At 32.6% G+C, this 17,428-nt stretch overlaps 2 protein-coding genes across 2 annotated transcripts; one reads left to right on the top strand and one right to left on the bottom strand.

Annotated features, from left to right (window-relative positions):
- Window positions 1-4,819: 4,819 nt before the first annotated feature.
- On the top strand, window positions 4,820-17,428 carry LOC133330753 (opsin Rh3). The gene is made up of 5 exons (XM_061539163.1): window positions 4,820-4,922; window positions 5,303-5,488; window positions 5,552-5,898; window positions 16,796-16,953; window positions 17,033-17,428. The coding sequence occupies exons 1-5, from the start codon at window positions 4,846-4,848 to the stop codon at window positions 17,426-17,428; spliced, it is 1,164 nt and encodes a 387-aa protein (XP_061395147.1). The 5' UTR covers window positions 4,820-4,845.
- On the bottom strand, window positions 9,162-10,150 carry LOC133330752 (E3 ubiquitin-protein ligase sina). Its single transcript, XM_061539162.1, has one exon. It carries the CDS (start codon window positions 10,129-10,131, stop codon window positions 9,232-9,234), a length of 900 nt encoding a protein of 299 aa, XP_061395146.1. The 5' UTR covers window positions 10,132-10,150; the 3' UTR covers window positions 9,162-9,231.

Here is a 17,428-nt window from a genome sequence, read left to right on the forward strand (position 1 = left end):
TATGCATGGCCCATATTTATTCAATGGAAGTATAAGCCTTTAAGAAGAGCATGACTACATAGATTCGTCGCAAGCTTGGAACAACAATATTATTAAGACATCATGCTGTTAGTCGAAATTGCTTACCTCATTTTTCAAAAGTAAAATACATTCCTGGACGCATTTGCTAATCGAAACAGGAGAACTATAAACATTTATATACGTCACAAAAGATTATTCAGTTAAATTATAGAAAGTGGGACGATAAGTGCTGTTGTACCCAAATTTATAGCTGATCTGTAATAAACATTTCATGGAAGTATAGCAATTTTGTCATTTCATTTGAAACACTGCAACATAGTAGTGAGAGCCCAAAAAGTAGAGTTAAAAAGTGTTATACATTTCGTGGTCTTAATTGTAGGTGGCTGGAAGATATCCAATGTAGACATTGGCGAAAATGGACCGTTTATGTGAAGGTGTTGATTTGCTCTATATTCGAACTTGTTTTGGCTTTTTAATGAAATATTAAGATGTGCACAATTTGGATCGTATTGGTCATTGCTTTCGCTTGATATTAGATTAACAAATATTCAAAATTTTGACTCTTTGCTTTGTCGTATTCGTGCATGACAAAAAATCATACAAGATATAAAAGCAACCAACCAATCGAACAAATTTTGTTTGTAAAGCCAAGTGTCCGAATGCAGATTTTCTTTCGGAAGTTGAATGCAGAAGTGACTTCCAGAGATTTAAGTCATGTAAACACGTAGTAGAAGTCGACATCCAGAAGTCACATCTTGCAAAAGAGACTTTCTAGCGATTATTTGACTTTGCTGAAAGTAACGTTGGTGGTTCCCTATAAACTGGAAGTTTTTGTAGACTTGCAGATATTAAAAAACTCGCCGTTTGGGGAGACTGGGAACATTTTTAAGAGCTCTATATTTCAGTACTTATTCAACAGATATAACAAACTTTATGTCTGATTATTGTCCTCTGATAGCGGGCACATTCGGCACCATAGTCATAGCCTGGTAATTATCATTGCTAACTGTCTAGTTGGAATTCAGATCCTCTAAAGGTTATATTTGGTTAAATGTGCGACTCAGTGTTTGACTTTAAGGGCTATATTTTCTACCGGACACACACCATCAGACATAGTTTTTTCTATTGCATTTTCGTCAATACAAGCACGTTTGGTCTTATATATGTAATTTCGGACCAACAGATGTAATTTACACTGATTTTAATAAAGCATTTGACACTGTAGTACACAAACTTTTATTATTTAAATTGGATACCATGGGGATTTCATTGTTAAGTTTTGTAACATTCCACACATATATATTTGAAGATTTAAAAGGGATGAAAAAAAATTTACAAAAAATTGGGTAATTTTGTTGTTGTTGTTTTTTGTAATTAAAGAGAAGTCCTTGTTTTTGATGGCGGGCATTATAACTCCTCATTGGAACATCGGAATACGAAAATTCCAACGGTGTTAGAAAGTCTGGCAAGTCTGGCTCTCGTATGAACTAGGATTATTGACTTCGCTCTAAAATTAACAAAATGCCCGACCTTTGAAAAAATATTTTTGGAAAATCGCCGATTTTGGACCGAAAACCAAGTTAAAAATATGGAAGATCTTCACCGATTAACTTTATCCTAGTTCATACAATAGCTATACACTCCCAGAGAAACGTGTAAAAATTTGGAGTCAATTGGGTTATTAGTTTTTGAGTTATCGTGCCCGCCATTCGCAAAAGAGAAAACGCGTTTAACGTTTGAGAAGCCCTTTAGCCGTCACATGATGCTGACACAATAAATCGGCTATATCTTCACGGGTTCTTCAGATTTTAACATGAAATTTTATAGGGACATTCTTGAGTTAGTGTAGATTCGAATTAAATCAAAAAAATGTTTGACCCCGAGAATGGGGGGTCCCTTTAAATTATCTTCCTTCAGTGATACAATTTTCTAAAGTGCTAATGTTTGCTGATGATGTGAAACTATTCAAGAATTTATAGTTGCAAAATCAAGTAAGAATTAGTGAAACAATAACGCCATGTCACTCTTAAGAAATGCAAAAAAAAATAGGTCTCGGTCAATTCCTGTCCATTATTTTATTGGTTCTTACAAATTAAAAAATGTCGCTTCCTTTGTGGATCTTGGTGTCATCACAGATGCGAAATTGCGATTTAATTTACATATCGAGTCTTGTATTAATAAAGCGAAATCTTTACTAGGATTTATAAAACAATGGACTATGGACTTTGACGACCCTTATGTGACAAAACGTTTATTTGTTAATCTAATCTAGAGTACGGATGTATTTTATGGAGCCCGTTTTGCAACTGTTTTTCCAAAAAACTTTAATCTGTCCAAATTCAATTTCTATTATTTGCTCTTAGAGGTTTGCCTTAGAGTACAGTTGAAGTACTTCCCCCTATGAAAATCGCTTAAAACGTATTGATCATCCAACATTAAAACGAAGACGTTTAATGCTTAGAGCTTTATTTTTAATAAGACTTTTACGTGACCAAATTGACTCAAAAATTCTAATCGGTGAAATAAACTTTAATGTGCTTTCACGTTTTACTAGTAATTATATACCGCTATATCTTTTTTTAGTGAGATCTAATTTTGAGCTAAGTAATCCGCTTAGATCAGTATGTGATATATATAATAACTTGTATAATCATATTTCCATGTCTGATCCTATACATATTATTAAAAATGCTATTCTACATATAGAACTATAGATGACAAGTAGTTACCAGATGTTTGTCCTTCCTGTATGTAGTTTAAGTAACTTAGTTAGTTTAAATTGATTTATATTGATATTCGATACCTATGGATCGAAGCTATGTCGAAAACGCGATTGACGAATGAGTCCCGATGCCGAGTATCCCCTGCGTGTTATGAGGTTTGTGTCCAAACATAAACATAGCTGATAAAAAATATGTAAAAAATGGGAATCCGTCCTGGCAAATTGCCAAAACGTGATTTCAACAAATGGACTGAAATGGAATTTTACACTGATCAGAAATATATCCAGTACAAATACCCACAATTCCGACGAGTATTTCAAGATACTGCAAAGGAATTCTCAAGTTTTATATGTTACACAATGGGGAAGATGAACATTTTTAAATGTGTACTTATAGGTCACCACGTGTCCTCATTTTTTTCGAGGACAATCATCTTTTTTAAACTGACTGTCATATATAAAATGTGTCCTCTATCTGTCATATTTTTATATTCTTTTACCGTAGTCAAAAAGTGGTAAAGCTTTTCACACGTATAAAGCGGAAATTGAAAATTAATTCAGGATTCTTGCAGGTTCGTACATACATTTTTCTTTTAAAATATGTTCAAATTGTTGAATCCCAGTCAATTTTTATTTTTTTATGTTATATATCTTTATTTCCAAAATCTGTTCCCCTCAGTACTTAACCCTTTCAGTGTTTTTGTCGAATATATTCGACATTTAAAATTACTCTCTTCCTTTGCAATTTTTCGGTTATCCTAAGTACCGTTACAATTGATGTCTTTGTTTTTGTTGAATTCAGAAATATATCCAGTTACCCACAAAGACAGACAAAACTGTCCGAGGGTTAAATTAAGAATTACTTTTTTTCTAAACTCTGTGCCTTCATATGATTTTAAGTACAAAATTTTAGATTTTTATTCCGACAAAAATTTTTTTTTAAGTCCTGATTTATATTAGGCGAGTTTACTTGCGGCAATTTTTATCGTTCTCTTTTGAACTTGCTCCTTGCTTCTATACAAGGCAATTCGGTTTCTAAAAAATTTTTTTATTTGTTGTTTTTTTCACATTTAAATATATATTAAATGTCAACAAACACGAAATACATAAAACGAATTGCCAGAAAATTGTCGGTACGAGCAATTTTTTTTCATTTCTATACCCCTTGCCCCTCTCTCCTACAAACAAAGACTTGCCGCAAGTAAACTCGCCTAATCTAAATTTAGACTAACACTGAAAGGGTTAACATACGAACTTTTTCACCTATGTCAGGTGCATCGTTTTAGCCAGCCTAAATAAATAATTAAAAAATATGTGATTAAATCGCAAAAAAATCAACAGGTTGACAATATGTTTCTTTGTTGTTCTTCTTTAAACAACATTGCAGCGTCACTCATTACCTCATTCCGATGCATTTTGGGATTTGGTTTAGCATAGAGGTCAAATGTCTACCGGATAAACAATATCGAAATGGAATTTCAGATATTTTCACCTAGCTGCGATTGAAATTGCTGATATACTCGTTTACACGTCTATATGCACACACTTGTAATCTGATTAGGATTTAATTAAGTACAAATAAACAGGCGTAGGTTAATACAATGGATACCTTCGAAAATATGGTTGCATTTTCGGGAATTTTCACATCCAAGGGAAATCATTCACCAACTAAAAAGCCAAAAACAATTTACAGACACATATGTTTCAAACCTTCAAAACAATCATCAAATTCCTGACTACGTCACTGACCTACTACAAGCCAAACAAAATGAAATGGCTTTAAAATATATTTCGATACACAAGACATATCCACAAAGACTGTATTCTCGGGCATATTTGGATATAAACGCTTAATCCCTTGAATCCAATGTCAAATACTGCACGGTTAAACACAAATCCCCACATCGCTGCTAATAACTAGAAAATCCGAAACGGGACGCACGTGTAAATGAAATCTCAGCAAAATGCTGCTATAAAAGCAGTGCTCGTTAGATTTTAGGTTTTTGTCGGTAATGACCAATTAAAGTTTGTAAAAGTTTCCCAAAAAATTAGCGCTAAGTTTTTTTGTTAAAAAGCAAGCGTTTTGTGGCAGCGGTCAAACCATGAAATATTATAACATCAGTTCCAATGCTGCCATCAAATTGGACAATAATTCGGCAGTGTTATTCCCCCAGGCTAGGTAAGTTTTTTTTCTTTAATTATGAGCAACAGTTCCAATATTGTGAATTATTATCCCGTTTACCTTTACCGTTAATACGATTTGAGTTATCAAAAAATAAAAATTGTGATAGTTCCCCGCTAAAGCATCATTGGCCCCCAATCAAAGAAGCAAATCGGTACAGTTTTAGCAATGCCCCTCCAATGGTTCACCCCTTTCTGGTATCACTCCCACAAAATGTCGACATTTTGAAAGTTAGATAATGTCCGAAAATAGGATCCATCCTCCCACAAAGTATCAACATTTTCAAATATTTCATTCAAGCACATCACAATATTTTTTTAATATTTGTACCGCCCACACAAAGACTGAAAATTTTCAAATTGTATTTTTTATCTCAGATTATCTGCAGAAAGACGACTACTGGGCTGGGATGTGCCGCCACACGAAATACGCCATATTCCCGAACATTGGCTGCAATTTCAGGAACCACCCGAATCCATGCATTATCTATTAGCGATGCTGTATATATTCTTCACGATAATGTCGCTGATCGGAAATGGCCTTGTCATTTGGGTATTTTCCGCGTAAGATATAAACATTGACAATATCTGAGCATATATCTTCTTATAAACGTGATATTGTTGCAGGGCGAAATCTTTGCGAACTCCCTCAAATATTTTGGTTATAAATTTGGCGATTTGTGATTTTTTTATGATGTCGAAGACTCCGATATTTATCTATAATAGCTTTAAGCGTGGCTTTGCTCTGGGAAATTTAGGTTGTCAAATATATGGCATTATTGGATCCTATACTGGTATAGGTGCATCGTGTACAAACGCCTTTATTGCCTACGATCGTTATAATGTTATTACACGGCCGATGGAGGGCAAAATGACACACGGCAAGGCGATATTGATGATAATATTCATTTATTTGTATGCCACACCATTTGTGGTGGCTTGTGTAACGGAAAGTTGGGGTCGTTTTGTTCCGGGTAAGTAATTTCTTGAAATTAAATACATAGTAGTGTAAACTTAAGAAATATTAGGGTAAAAAAAATTCTCAATTTATGGCAAAATCTCTGAAATGTGACGTTTAACAACACAAATGTCTTCCCAGCTTTAACATATTCGGTTCCATATCATTGAGTTTAAATAATATCGGCATGTATGTACTCTGTGGCATGAGAGAAGTTATTAGTGTGTATGCCCATTTGGACATTAAATCGGCAGAAAACAAATCATGTCCCATAAATCAGATGCTTCCGGTCCCTCATTTTTATCCTAGATATCCATGAAAAGATAACAATAAGATGCTCCCCATAGCTTTCCAGATATTGCCGACACATTCGAAACTCTTCGAACAATTCTGACATCGTTTTACTTTGTCAATGTTCAGCTTCAATTGGTAAATTATTGTATATCTGCCCAAAAAGTATCCCATATCATGGTTTATACAAAACCTGTAGTATGTGGCTATGAGTTCATTCTCGGTATCATTATAGTACGAAATTTTGTGCTTTTATGGATGTAACCCTTTAATATTTCCAAAATTAAATCGATATTTTTTTCACTTTGATATGAATTCAAAAGAAGCGTACAACAGTTCCCAAATATAAGGGTACCCCAAGTTTTCGGTACATTGGGAATTATTGGCACGTGTTTCAACCGAATTGGTTCTTTAGGTTTGCATACATCTTCCTGCTAAAAATTATCAATATTGGTCTCTTTTTTTAGGATAGCCCCCATACAACGGTACCTCCCAAATTTCGTTATTTTGGAAAATACGTAAACGTTTTTCATCCGAATTGCAATTCTCATTGGGTGTCAAATCTACTTACTTAGTTGGCTTGTGAGATAAAATTTGTTCCATAAGCCGAACTTAAATAAGATTTCCAAGCGCTTTGATCTTTCGCGCAGCACAGGATGCTGAGGTTCCAATCATTGAGCATGCATTCTTCTAGCCAAATTGTACTAATCAACTGGTGCACGCTCCTTAACAGCATCTGATCACTAGTCTTGAATAGTTCGGCTGGTAACGCTTCGGCTTCTTCTGCTTTATTATTCTTCAGCCGATTGGTTGCTATTCTGACCTCATCTTGGCTAGGTGACTATCAATACCGTCATCTCTAATTGGTTCTGGGGTATCTTTTCACCACCACTATTTGATACCAGAAGCTTTTCAAAATACTCCTTCCTGGTCCTCAATACGCTGTCTGTATCTGTCACCAGGTTTCCTTCTTCATCTCTACATGAGGATGTGCCTGCACCAAAGCCTTTGGTTTGGTGTTTTACTCACTACCAAAAAAAACGCAATATTGGTCCCCATTTTAGGGTAGCCCCCATTAAAATGTACCTACAACTTTCGGTATTCCTTTTTTAACCGAATTCACTGTAATTGGGTGTTGTATTTGCATTTCTACAAAAATGTTACAATGGCATAAGTAGCCATACATAAAAATCCCGAACGATTACATGTAAATAAAATTTCCACCTCATAAGTTCAGCCCGGCCAAACTTAACGACGTTTTTAAATGTGTTTGTTTTCCTTCTTCTTCAGAAAACCTGTAAAATCTAATACTAGTTTTAAATCTATTCAGGAACATTCGAAATGCAGTCAAACAACTGGAAAAAGTTCTTGTTTAAATTGCACTCCCATCTAATTCCCATATATTTCTTACCTTTCTAAATAACACAAAAAATAGCCACCAATGAATTGTTGTTGTTTTTTTTTAATTTTTTATTACATTTCTGTTCTGTAATTATCATTGTATTACTTTTAGAGATCCACTAACCTATGTAAAATATTTGTATATATATTATGTATGTATGTGTGTGTATTTTCATCTTGTAAGTTTTGTTTTCGTTTCGTGTATTTCTCAGCATATACACAGATTTAAAAAAACAATCGTTCTTATAATTAATAATGTAAATCTGTCGTTTTTTGCTCTTAAAAAAAAAAAAATTTCCAATTTATAAAATTAAATGGGGATTAATTTCTTTCGTTAAAAAAATGTGTACCTCAAACTTGTTGTATAGCGAAAAGTGTGAGCATTTGTTTGTTGCTTACTGTTTGTTATATGTTTGCTGTTGCTTTTCTTTCTGTTCTTCAAACACAAATGTATTTCTTCTTCTCATTTATATTTTCATCGTTAGCATTGAAAAAAAGAATATTGATTGTTTTTTATATTTATTTGTTGTTATTTTTTTTTTTATTTTGTAATGTATTTAGCACATAAACATATTCGAGTAAACGACAATAAACAAAACTTATATTAGAAATTTGTGTTAAAACAAAAAACCTTGGTATTTACAAATGGATTTACCAAATGAAAAGTAGAAATGATGTGAAAATAAATCAAAAGCAGTAGTGGCGGGGGCAAGAAAAGGATCTAGTGTTCGAATTAATTATAGAATCACATTTTTAATATTTTAGAATATCTAGTGTTGAATTCTATAATGCCATCCACATTCACCATTTATACCAAGAGCTTGTTACAACTAATAAATGAAAGCATTTCCGCATAAAATTAACTAAAATATAGAAACTTAAATATTAAATATTCCTGTAAATTTCAATTAGTTTACAAAAGAATTAAGTCTTTAGGAATTTTATTTTTGTAGTTGGTGGATGTATTTAAACAGAAAGAAGTAGCCATAACATTTGGATCCAACGAAAAATGTGTGCCAAATATGTGATACGTTTTTCTTTTTCATTTAAGGAACATAACATCTCCGTTCGTTCTAGTATTATACGAATAATTAAGATAATTCTCTAGATATAAGAATTAAAAAAATAATAATAAACAAAAACTTATCGCTAAAAATAATTAAAAAATACACCACAAAATTTCTTGCTAGACGAATAAGAAGTTTAAACGTTTCCAATTCCGAAGGAGAGCGGCTTTTCTTTTGGGCCAATGTTGACAATTTAGCTGAGAATTAAATGAAATGTAGTTTGTCTTTTTTATTTTTGTATTAAACTGGATTCTGGCAGAATTCCAATTTTGGTTTAATGGGGTTCGACGCTTATGTATGTAAGCAATCCGTTTCTTTGGATTCGAGGAAGGAAATGTCAGCAACACGTTAATCCAAAATAAAATAATTTTTGTGTATATATTTGTATAGAACTAAAGCCAACACAGGAGGTGTTTTAGAAACGTTCCTGCTTTTATGAATTCTTGCTTTACCCATGTGACCACCAACTAACTGTCTGTTATTGTAGTTTTGCCTTTTATTTTTGTGGGTATCTGGTCTGGTAGTCTAGATTTCTTTTCCAATCTTCTCTCACTCTGTGATCATCGCTGTTAGAATGTTAGTGATATTTATTATACAATTGAAATGGTAACATTTATACCCAAATTTCCATTGTCGGCAAACAATTGGGCAATTGATGTATCAAACACCAAACAATCGGAATTATGTATGGCTGAGGCTACACCCTCGTGTATAGATCGGGGCATAGCCTCCCAAGTGAGGCGACGACGGTTCCCATTCAGCTCCAGACGATACACGAAGTTCTCGGCTTCTTTACGTGAACCGATTAGCTGGACAATGGCAAAGAACTGTTGATGGCCATCGTATTTCTCTTGCTTCTCCAGGACCAACATAAAGTGATGACCAAAACACGACTGCATCATCACCCAATCAACAGCACCGGGTAAATTTATGTCTGTGGCCAGAAATACAATGTCCTCGCCTTGTAGTGTGGTAATACTTTTGTGTGACATCATTAAATGTTGCATGACTAGATCCAGAGGTCCTTGCCATTTGCAGGAAGCACCTGGACATGGACACAGATAGGGTCGACATTCGCAGGTCTCTTCGTGTTCCGTTTTTTCCGTATAGAGCAATGATGCTGTACAGCCGTAGCCTGAATGTTTGCATGGGAATTTGACGTTGGAGGCAACTTTCTCCATGGCCAAGTTACGAATGTTGGCCAAGGGGCCACGACATGTTGGACAGCAGGTGAGCTTCGAACGGCACGAGACACATACCAAATGCCCACTCGAACACTGCAGTATTGGTGGCAACACATAATCGAAGCACACCGGACATTCAAACAACGATGTTAGATCGGTAGACATACCGACATCACCGCCTCCGGCGGATGACAGCGATGAACTCGAGGACGATGATGTGTTGGCCGATGTATTGCTGGTGTTGGTATTGCCTGTTGCACTAACAGTTGGTATTTCACGCTTTATTTTATTTATTTTATTAGACATTGGACTTTGGTACTGGTGTGTGCTTTGCTGGTGGGGATCTTGAGGATGTTAGTTAATAAAAAAAATCCTAGCGATAATGTCAACCTATTGTTGACAAATATCTGATCTTATCGTCGATTAGAACAAAATATTCTTAGAGTCTGTTGTTGGCAGTATTCAAAAATGTATTCCTTGTTTAGAAAATATGCTCGGGCGACAACACAACGAGGATCGATGTTTCAGGTGGCAATCGGTGTGGCGTCACATAGAAATCATTGAATAATTATCTGAAAAATACAAAAGACAATTGTGACAACAATATTAATATACATACATACATATCTAAATATTTTGAAAATATATTTTATTTTATGTAAATAAAAATTGTATGAAAATGAATAGCGGAATTTTTCCATGGAACCGCTTCCATGGAAAATTTTTCCATGGAATCTTTCCAATAGAAACAATACAATTTTATAATGTACACTATGTGTAAAAAAACGCAAAAAAAAAGTGATTTGAAAGTGTCATTTAGGGGAAATATACCAGAAGAAAAATAATTTACAAACATTTTTTGTAATTGTTTTTTGTGACAAATGAAAAGCTCCTTTTTTATGGCGGGCATGATAAATCCTCACTATAACATCACAATCCGAAAATTTCAACGGTTTTAGAAATGGTGGACGTTTGAAAAGTTTTTTTTTTTAAATCAGCAATTTTCAATTTCAATTTCAATTTATTTCATAAACGAGAATCTAGCCCAAAGGGCCAATAGTGATTCAAAAAACAACAAAATATAGACTACTCCAAAAGCTTAAAACTAACAATGTATTACTTTAATAATATCTTAACGTCTATTTAGTTGGAGGGGTTCAGAACCATTGTACTTCAAAAACATTTTTATTGTTATAATTAGATTATTTGATGTAGCGACCTAGCACATAGGGCCAAGGACTACAATATTATATCTACTCTCAACCACTAATTACAATTTACAGGTTTAAATATCTCATTTTTATATCACAATCATCAATATAAAAGAAATATTATTTATTATAGCTATAATTATTATAAATTTTTGAGCACAAACTAACTTAAAAAATAATATGGTATTCACCGATTGGATTTATCCTATTTCATACGATAGCAATACACTCACAAAGAAACGAGTCAAAATTTGAAACCGATCGGATTATTAGTTTTTGAGTTATCGTGCTCGCCATTCGTAAACAGACTGTTTCGAGAAAAACGCGTTTAAAGTTTGAGATGGCTGTATCTTTAAAAGTTGTTGGGATTTTCACTTGAAATATTATAGGAACATTCTTGAATTAGGAAGGTTCGAATCAAATCAAAAAATAAATTTAAATTTTTTGAAACTGAGAATGGTTGGGGTCCCCTTAAAGTACAGAATTATTTTTAATTTGCCAAGCCCTTAGACATTTACTGAATATCAAATTAAAAACAAATTAAAATTTGTTTATAACAAAAATATTAAAGGAAACAATAATTTTTTTAATCATCACTATTTCATTATCGCATTAAAACACGTTAGAAATTTCACTGTTATGTTTAATCAAATAACTAACTAAAATCATTAATGTTCTCGCGCCTTCATTAAAATGACATGACTAAGTATTATTGATTATACTTAAATGTTGAAGAGTATATATATATAAATATATACATTTGTACAAACTAACATGGGAGTTACATGTCAGATTGTATAAATTAGATTTTAATAATACACATTATTACACGATGAACATTAGTTGGTTGTAATGTCATTGAATGTGGAGGAATAACCGGATTGGACGACAACAAAATAATGGGCAAATTTTTAAGGACTGTTTTTTTTTTGGTATTAGTAAAAACACACAACAAATTATTATAAAACTTTTGTAACTTTGCATGTGGCGTAAAGAAAAAGGAAATTTTGAAAAATCATAGGCCAATTATAAAGCTTGATAAAAGTCAGTCGGTGTTGACGACAGATATATACCCTCGGGGAAGGTCTTCTTATTCGCTTTATATATCGTATATATTTCCATCAAAGAAGTTTTATCGTGCGCATCAGCAGCCCAGACAGACAAACGGAGGACATAGATTTGTAAATCGACTCGTGGCTCGAACGTGGGATCTACCCTCATTAGCTATAAAGCCGAGGGTATAAAATTGGTTATCTACTTAATTTTTTTGTATGCTTTTATGTGCTTATATTTAATTTTGTAACTCATAAATTAAGAGCTACCGCTGGGAAATTTAAAAAGTTGCACAAAAAAAGTAAATTTGTCAATAAATATGTTCGAGAATATATCAGACACCCTATGAACACAAAAACGACTTAAACGAATTCAAATTAGTTTTAATTTACACATACTAAGGTAAATATAACCTTACAAACACAGAGAAGAAAAGTCGCTCAAAGCTAAAAAAGGTTGCAACTTTAGTGGCATTTTATTTAAAAGCGTAATAACCAATTATTGATCACCATAAAAATTAATGTTTCATAAATTGTTCACAAGAAATCTTCCAAACTTGGAAAAAGAATATTTTAGTGGTTGTACCTTAAGTTTCTTTCGGATTTTTTTTTTAATATTGCATATATTTCTGACAAATACCCGTCAACGAAATATACTCAAGATTTATATGTGTACCTCTTAAAAAATATAATTTCGATAAAATGCATTTGAAGTTTGTATCTAAGCAAAAACCACAAAACGGGTTTTACATTGAAAATCGGGATTTACAAAGTAAAAAAATGATATACGTCATGGCTTCTATATTTAAAGACTAGAGTAAGTACCGGCATGTACCAATATATGTATATAATATGCTGTATATAACTTCAAATTTCTAAAACATCCCGTTACAAAATATGAAATACCTTGAATAGTCTTCAATAATATTGCAACATTTCTCTGTGTAAAATTTCATCGGGGCTAAGTAGTTTTATTAAAAAAAATATTTGTAATAATGATATTTTATCGATGTCGTCCTTAGGAACAAACATTTTTAAGGTTTTCCTATAGTCAGCATATAGGTGAATAATAATAATCACATTTTCGATCATTTTGACTCAAAATTGAAAAAATGTGAAATAAGTGCTCTAAATACCGATTAATTTATATAAAAAAAACTGTTTTTAGTAGTTTTTTTTTTAAGAAGAAATGGTTTTAATCTTAAATTCTTTTAACCTCTGAAATGTCTAATTTACCCATGCCGAGAATTGGATAACAGGTCTCCAAAGTCGAAAGTCATTACAATTGTAATCTTAACAAATAAAATTATTTTATATAACATTTTCAATACAATGCAGATTGAAACGTCCGATAATAATGATTTATTAATACAAAATCTATTAAATACATAATTTTTGTTTAACTAAAATGCGACGTGACATGCCGACAATTGGAAAAAAAGTGCCGACTATTGCCAAAAAGGCACTGTACTACCTAATTATCAATTTACTCAAATTTAATACAAATTAATTTAACAAATTTTTATTGCATCGGATAGTAAACAAAATTTCGGAACAGATGAACCTAAATACAATATAGTGGAAAAATGCACTCGGGATGGTGAAACGTTTAAAATGCGAAATTCCTTAAAGTGCCGACTATTGGTACACTAACCCTATAAAGTCTATAAAAAAAACTAATAATCTGGGATTCCTATAAATATTTTCCATTATACATAGAACAGGAAAAACTTTTTTGAACACTTCTCATCCTTAAAATTGTAATAATGCGTACAAGATACAAAAATACTACGTGCGTGTAATTCGTTGCCTATTTAGTTGCCATTGTGAACACAAAAACAACAATCAAAAATCAGGTGGTTGTTTAATGCAATTTTTTGCTGCTTATTTCTGTTCAGTTCTGTTAATGTTTAGAGTCTTGAAATTTCGTTTCAGGTTATGCGAATGACTGACTGACTGGTTGTGGCTACAACACAAATGCTATGCTGGTGTATTTCAGTGCCTGGTAGATTGTAAAGAAAATTCAAAAGGAAAACATACAAACAAACACGTTGCATATGTTTGACCTTTTGTATGATGAGTTTTATTTTCTTTTTCGATTTTCCACATATTGACTGACCAACAACCCCCCTCTTGGAAATGTTGTTTCTATTACATGTGTTATTTATCATCGTTTTAGTATAAACCCAAACAATTGATAATTTTTTTATCCAAATACTACATCGTGACATTGTGTCGTCCAATGTCCATTTTGGAATTACAAATACCCAGTGTACACACAAGCACACTGTCTCTTTTTTTATTTTATTTATTTTTTTGTTTACCTTTAAATTGTATGGCGATATCTATGGCTTGCTGGTGATTGATTTAATTTTCGGATTCCTTTCCACAGAAGACAACATTGAACATGTAGAAAAAATAATTTTGTGTTTGGGACAATGTTTCTTTTTTCTATTTACGTTCTCATTGAACGCTGTGACACTGCTGTTCCTTCGATTGCTCTTTGTGGCATCATATGTTGTTACGACTTGGACTTTTTTATCTACGATGTTGAGCTGCTGCTGTTGTTGTTGTTATTCGTTCTCCACTACTTCCAAATGGTGGATGTTATTCTTATTGTTAATATTCTTCAATTTTTTTTTGTAATGTCACATACGCAATAGAAGTAGACAAGCAAAAGGATATTTTCTTCAAAAAATAATCCTTGATTCTATGAATTTTGTAATGTTTATTGAATTATTCAATAAATATGCAATAAATTGCTTTTATTATTTTCCCTGCTTTTAAAACGGCTTTATTCTGGCTTTGTCTATTTCGACGTCTCGTCGCAATTTTTATGATGTCTCTCTTTCCTGCCTTTACAGAGGATGACACTTTTCGATATACTCTTTACGAAAAATAAAGTACATGAATCAATGAAATGAATTTGATCGCGAAAGTTGAAATTCGACAAACTTGTAAACTAAAACTATCTGAATTGCGTTATTTTATTTTTCACTTCACAACTTCAACAAAAATTAACTTCATCGACTTTGTCTATAAAATTTCTCGTTTTACTTGCTTGCAATTGACTTTCGACTTATCGTTTAGGGTATGAAAAAATCGAACAATCGATATTGTAGTAAAAGCAATTTATCGATTTCTGACATCTTAATTAAAAGCGTTCCCAAGATCTATTAATAAGGTCACCAAGATAGCAATCGAAATCGGAAAACAGTTGTTTTTTCTCAAGTCTAATGTCAAAAATTTCAACTTTGTTTACGTTTTCATAATGGAAGTCAATTCACAATAATGCATTTTGACAGCAAACTTGAGAGGTATCGATAATCAGCTGGTCTCCCTTGGTGACCTTATTTATAGGCCATGAGCGTTCCAATATAAAATAATGCCTTGTTCATGATCTATTAATAAGGTTACCAAGATAGCAATCGAAATCGGAAAACAGCTGTTTTTTCTCAAGTCTAATGTTAAAAATTTCGACTTTGTTTACGTTTTCATAATGGAAGTCAATTCACAATAATGTATTTCGACAGCAAACTCGAGAGGTATCGATTATCAGCTGGTCTCCCTGAGTGACCTTATTTATAGGCCATGGTCTTGTTTTAATGACTTTGTAGTTCTCTCTCACAAACACTGGCGCGTTTAACCGGCATGTACATTATAACCTTTTTTATGAGGACTTATTTGACGAACATATAAGGGAATTGACAATTAAACCCCACTGTGTGAAAGTAAACCGATACAATGTAAATGTAGACTACAGTTTTTTATCGTGATAAAGTGTATTATATTGATTTATTGATATTTTATATGCTGAAATCCAATTTTAATATTATAACCAAATATTATAATATAATCAAATATTTTTATATATTTCTGACACAATGGAGAGCAATTACTGACAAAATAACGAATATATTGATTGAAAAATTGCCACAGGATTTGATATCTCAATTTACATATTGAGTCGATTTAGAAGGCTACACTCTAGCCTTTATCGTAGTAATGTGCATTATCTCGATTTAATTGCTAAATTCAGCTCGAAATACCTCGATTTACCATACAAAATTAAATCCACTCAATATCTCGATTAATATGCTAAATCGAAAAAATTTCAAATACAACCCTGCTTTTCTCCAAAAAAAAATCGTTTCTATGCTTTAAAATTAGTTAATATTCAAAATAACTGCCTGACAAAAATATATCAACGGCTGAAAATTTATTTCTTGTTTGCATTCATAATAAATATTACAATAACTTAGAAGGACAAAGGTTTTTTGCATTTCTGACCTAATAGAGAGCAATTTCTAACAAAATTATGAAAATATTGATTGGAAAATTTTCACAGACATCATAGAAGCAGTGAAATGTGCATGTATACGTAAACAAATAACTGCTGACAAATCAACTTCATTTCATTTTAATACTAGTCTAAACAGTTATGATTTAATATATCGATTTAGATGGCGTTGTCTAAACGCGCCTTTATACTCCGTTAAATCGAGGTAATCTTAAATACAATTTAGCTTTTGCGCCAAAAATTAATCATATCCCCTAAAAGTATGCTTCAAAATACGTTAAAATTCAAAATAATTGCCCAACAAAAATATTTTTATATTTTTTAATTTTATAATAAATATTACTATAATTAATAACAACGTATGTTATTCCGCAACCAATATATATATTTTTTTTTTAATTTTCCAGAGGGATACCTAACTTCATGTACATTTGATTACTTAACTGATAACTTCGATACTCGACTCTTTGTTGGTACCATATTCTTCTTCAGCTTTTGTTGTCCTACAACATTGATTATATATTACTATAGTCAAATTGTCGGACATGTATTTAGCCATGAAAAGGTAAAACTATATATTTACCGTTATATTCCATAATACATTTATGTAAAAATTAATCTAAATCATTTTTTTTAACATACAGGCATTGAGGGAACAAGCAAAAAAGATGAATGTCGAGTCATTGCGATCGAACGTAGACAAAAGTAAAGATACAGCAGAAATTCGCATAGCTAAAGCAGCAATTACAATATGCTTCCTGTTCTTTGTATCGTGGACACCATATGGTGTAATGTCTCTGATTGGAGCTTTTGGCGATAAGAGTCTCTTAACACCTGGAGTAACAATGATACCGGCTTGTACATGTAAAATGGTAGCTTGTGTCGATCCATTCGTGTATGCCATAAGTCATCCGAAATACCGATTGGAATTGCAAAAGCGATGTCCATGGTTGGCGATAAATGAAAAAGCCCCCGAAAGCGCTAGCACCGCTTCGACGACAACACAAGATCAGGCACCACAACAGACTACAGCAGCCTAA

Source organism: Musca vetustissima, unplaced genomic scaffold, assembly GCF_032173495.1.
Source record: "Musca vetustissima isolate MV318-11 ecotype Yass unplaced genomic scaffold, APGP_CSIRO_Mvet_v1 utg69497, whole genome shotgun sequence".
Classification (NCBI taxonomy): Eukaryota; Metazoa; Arthropoda; class Insecta; order Diptera; family Muscidae; genus Musca; species Musca vetustissima.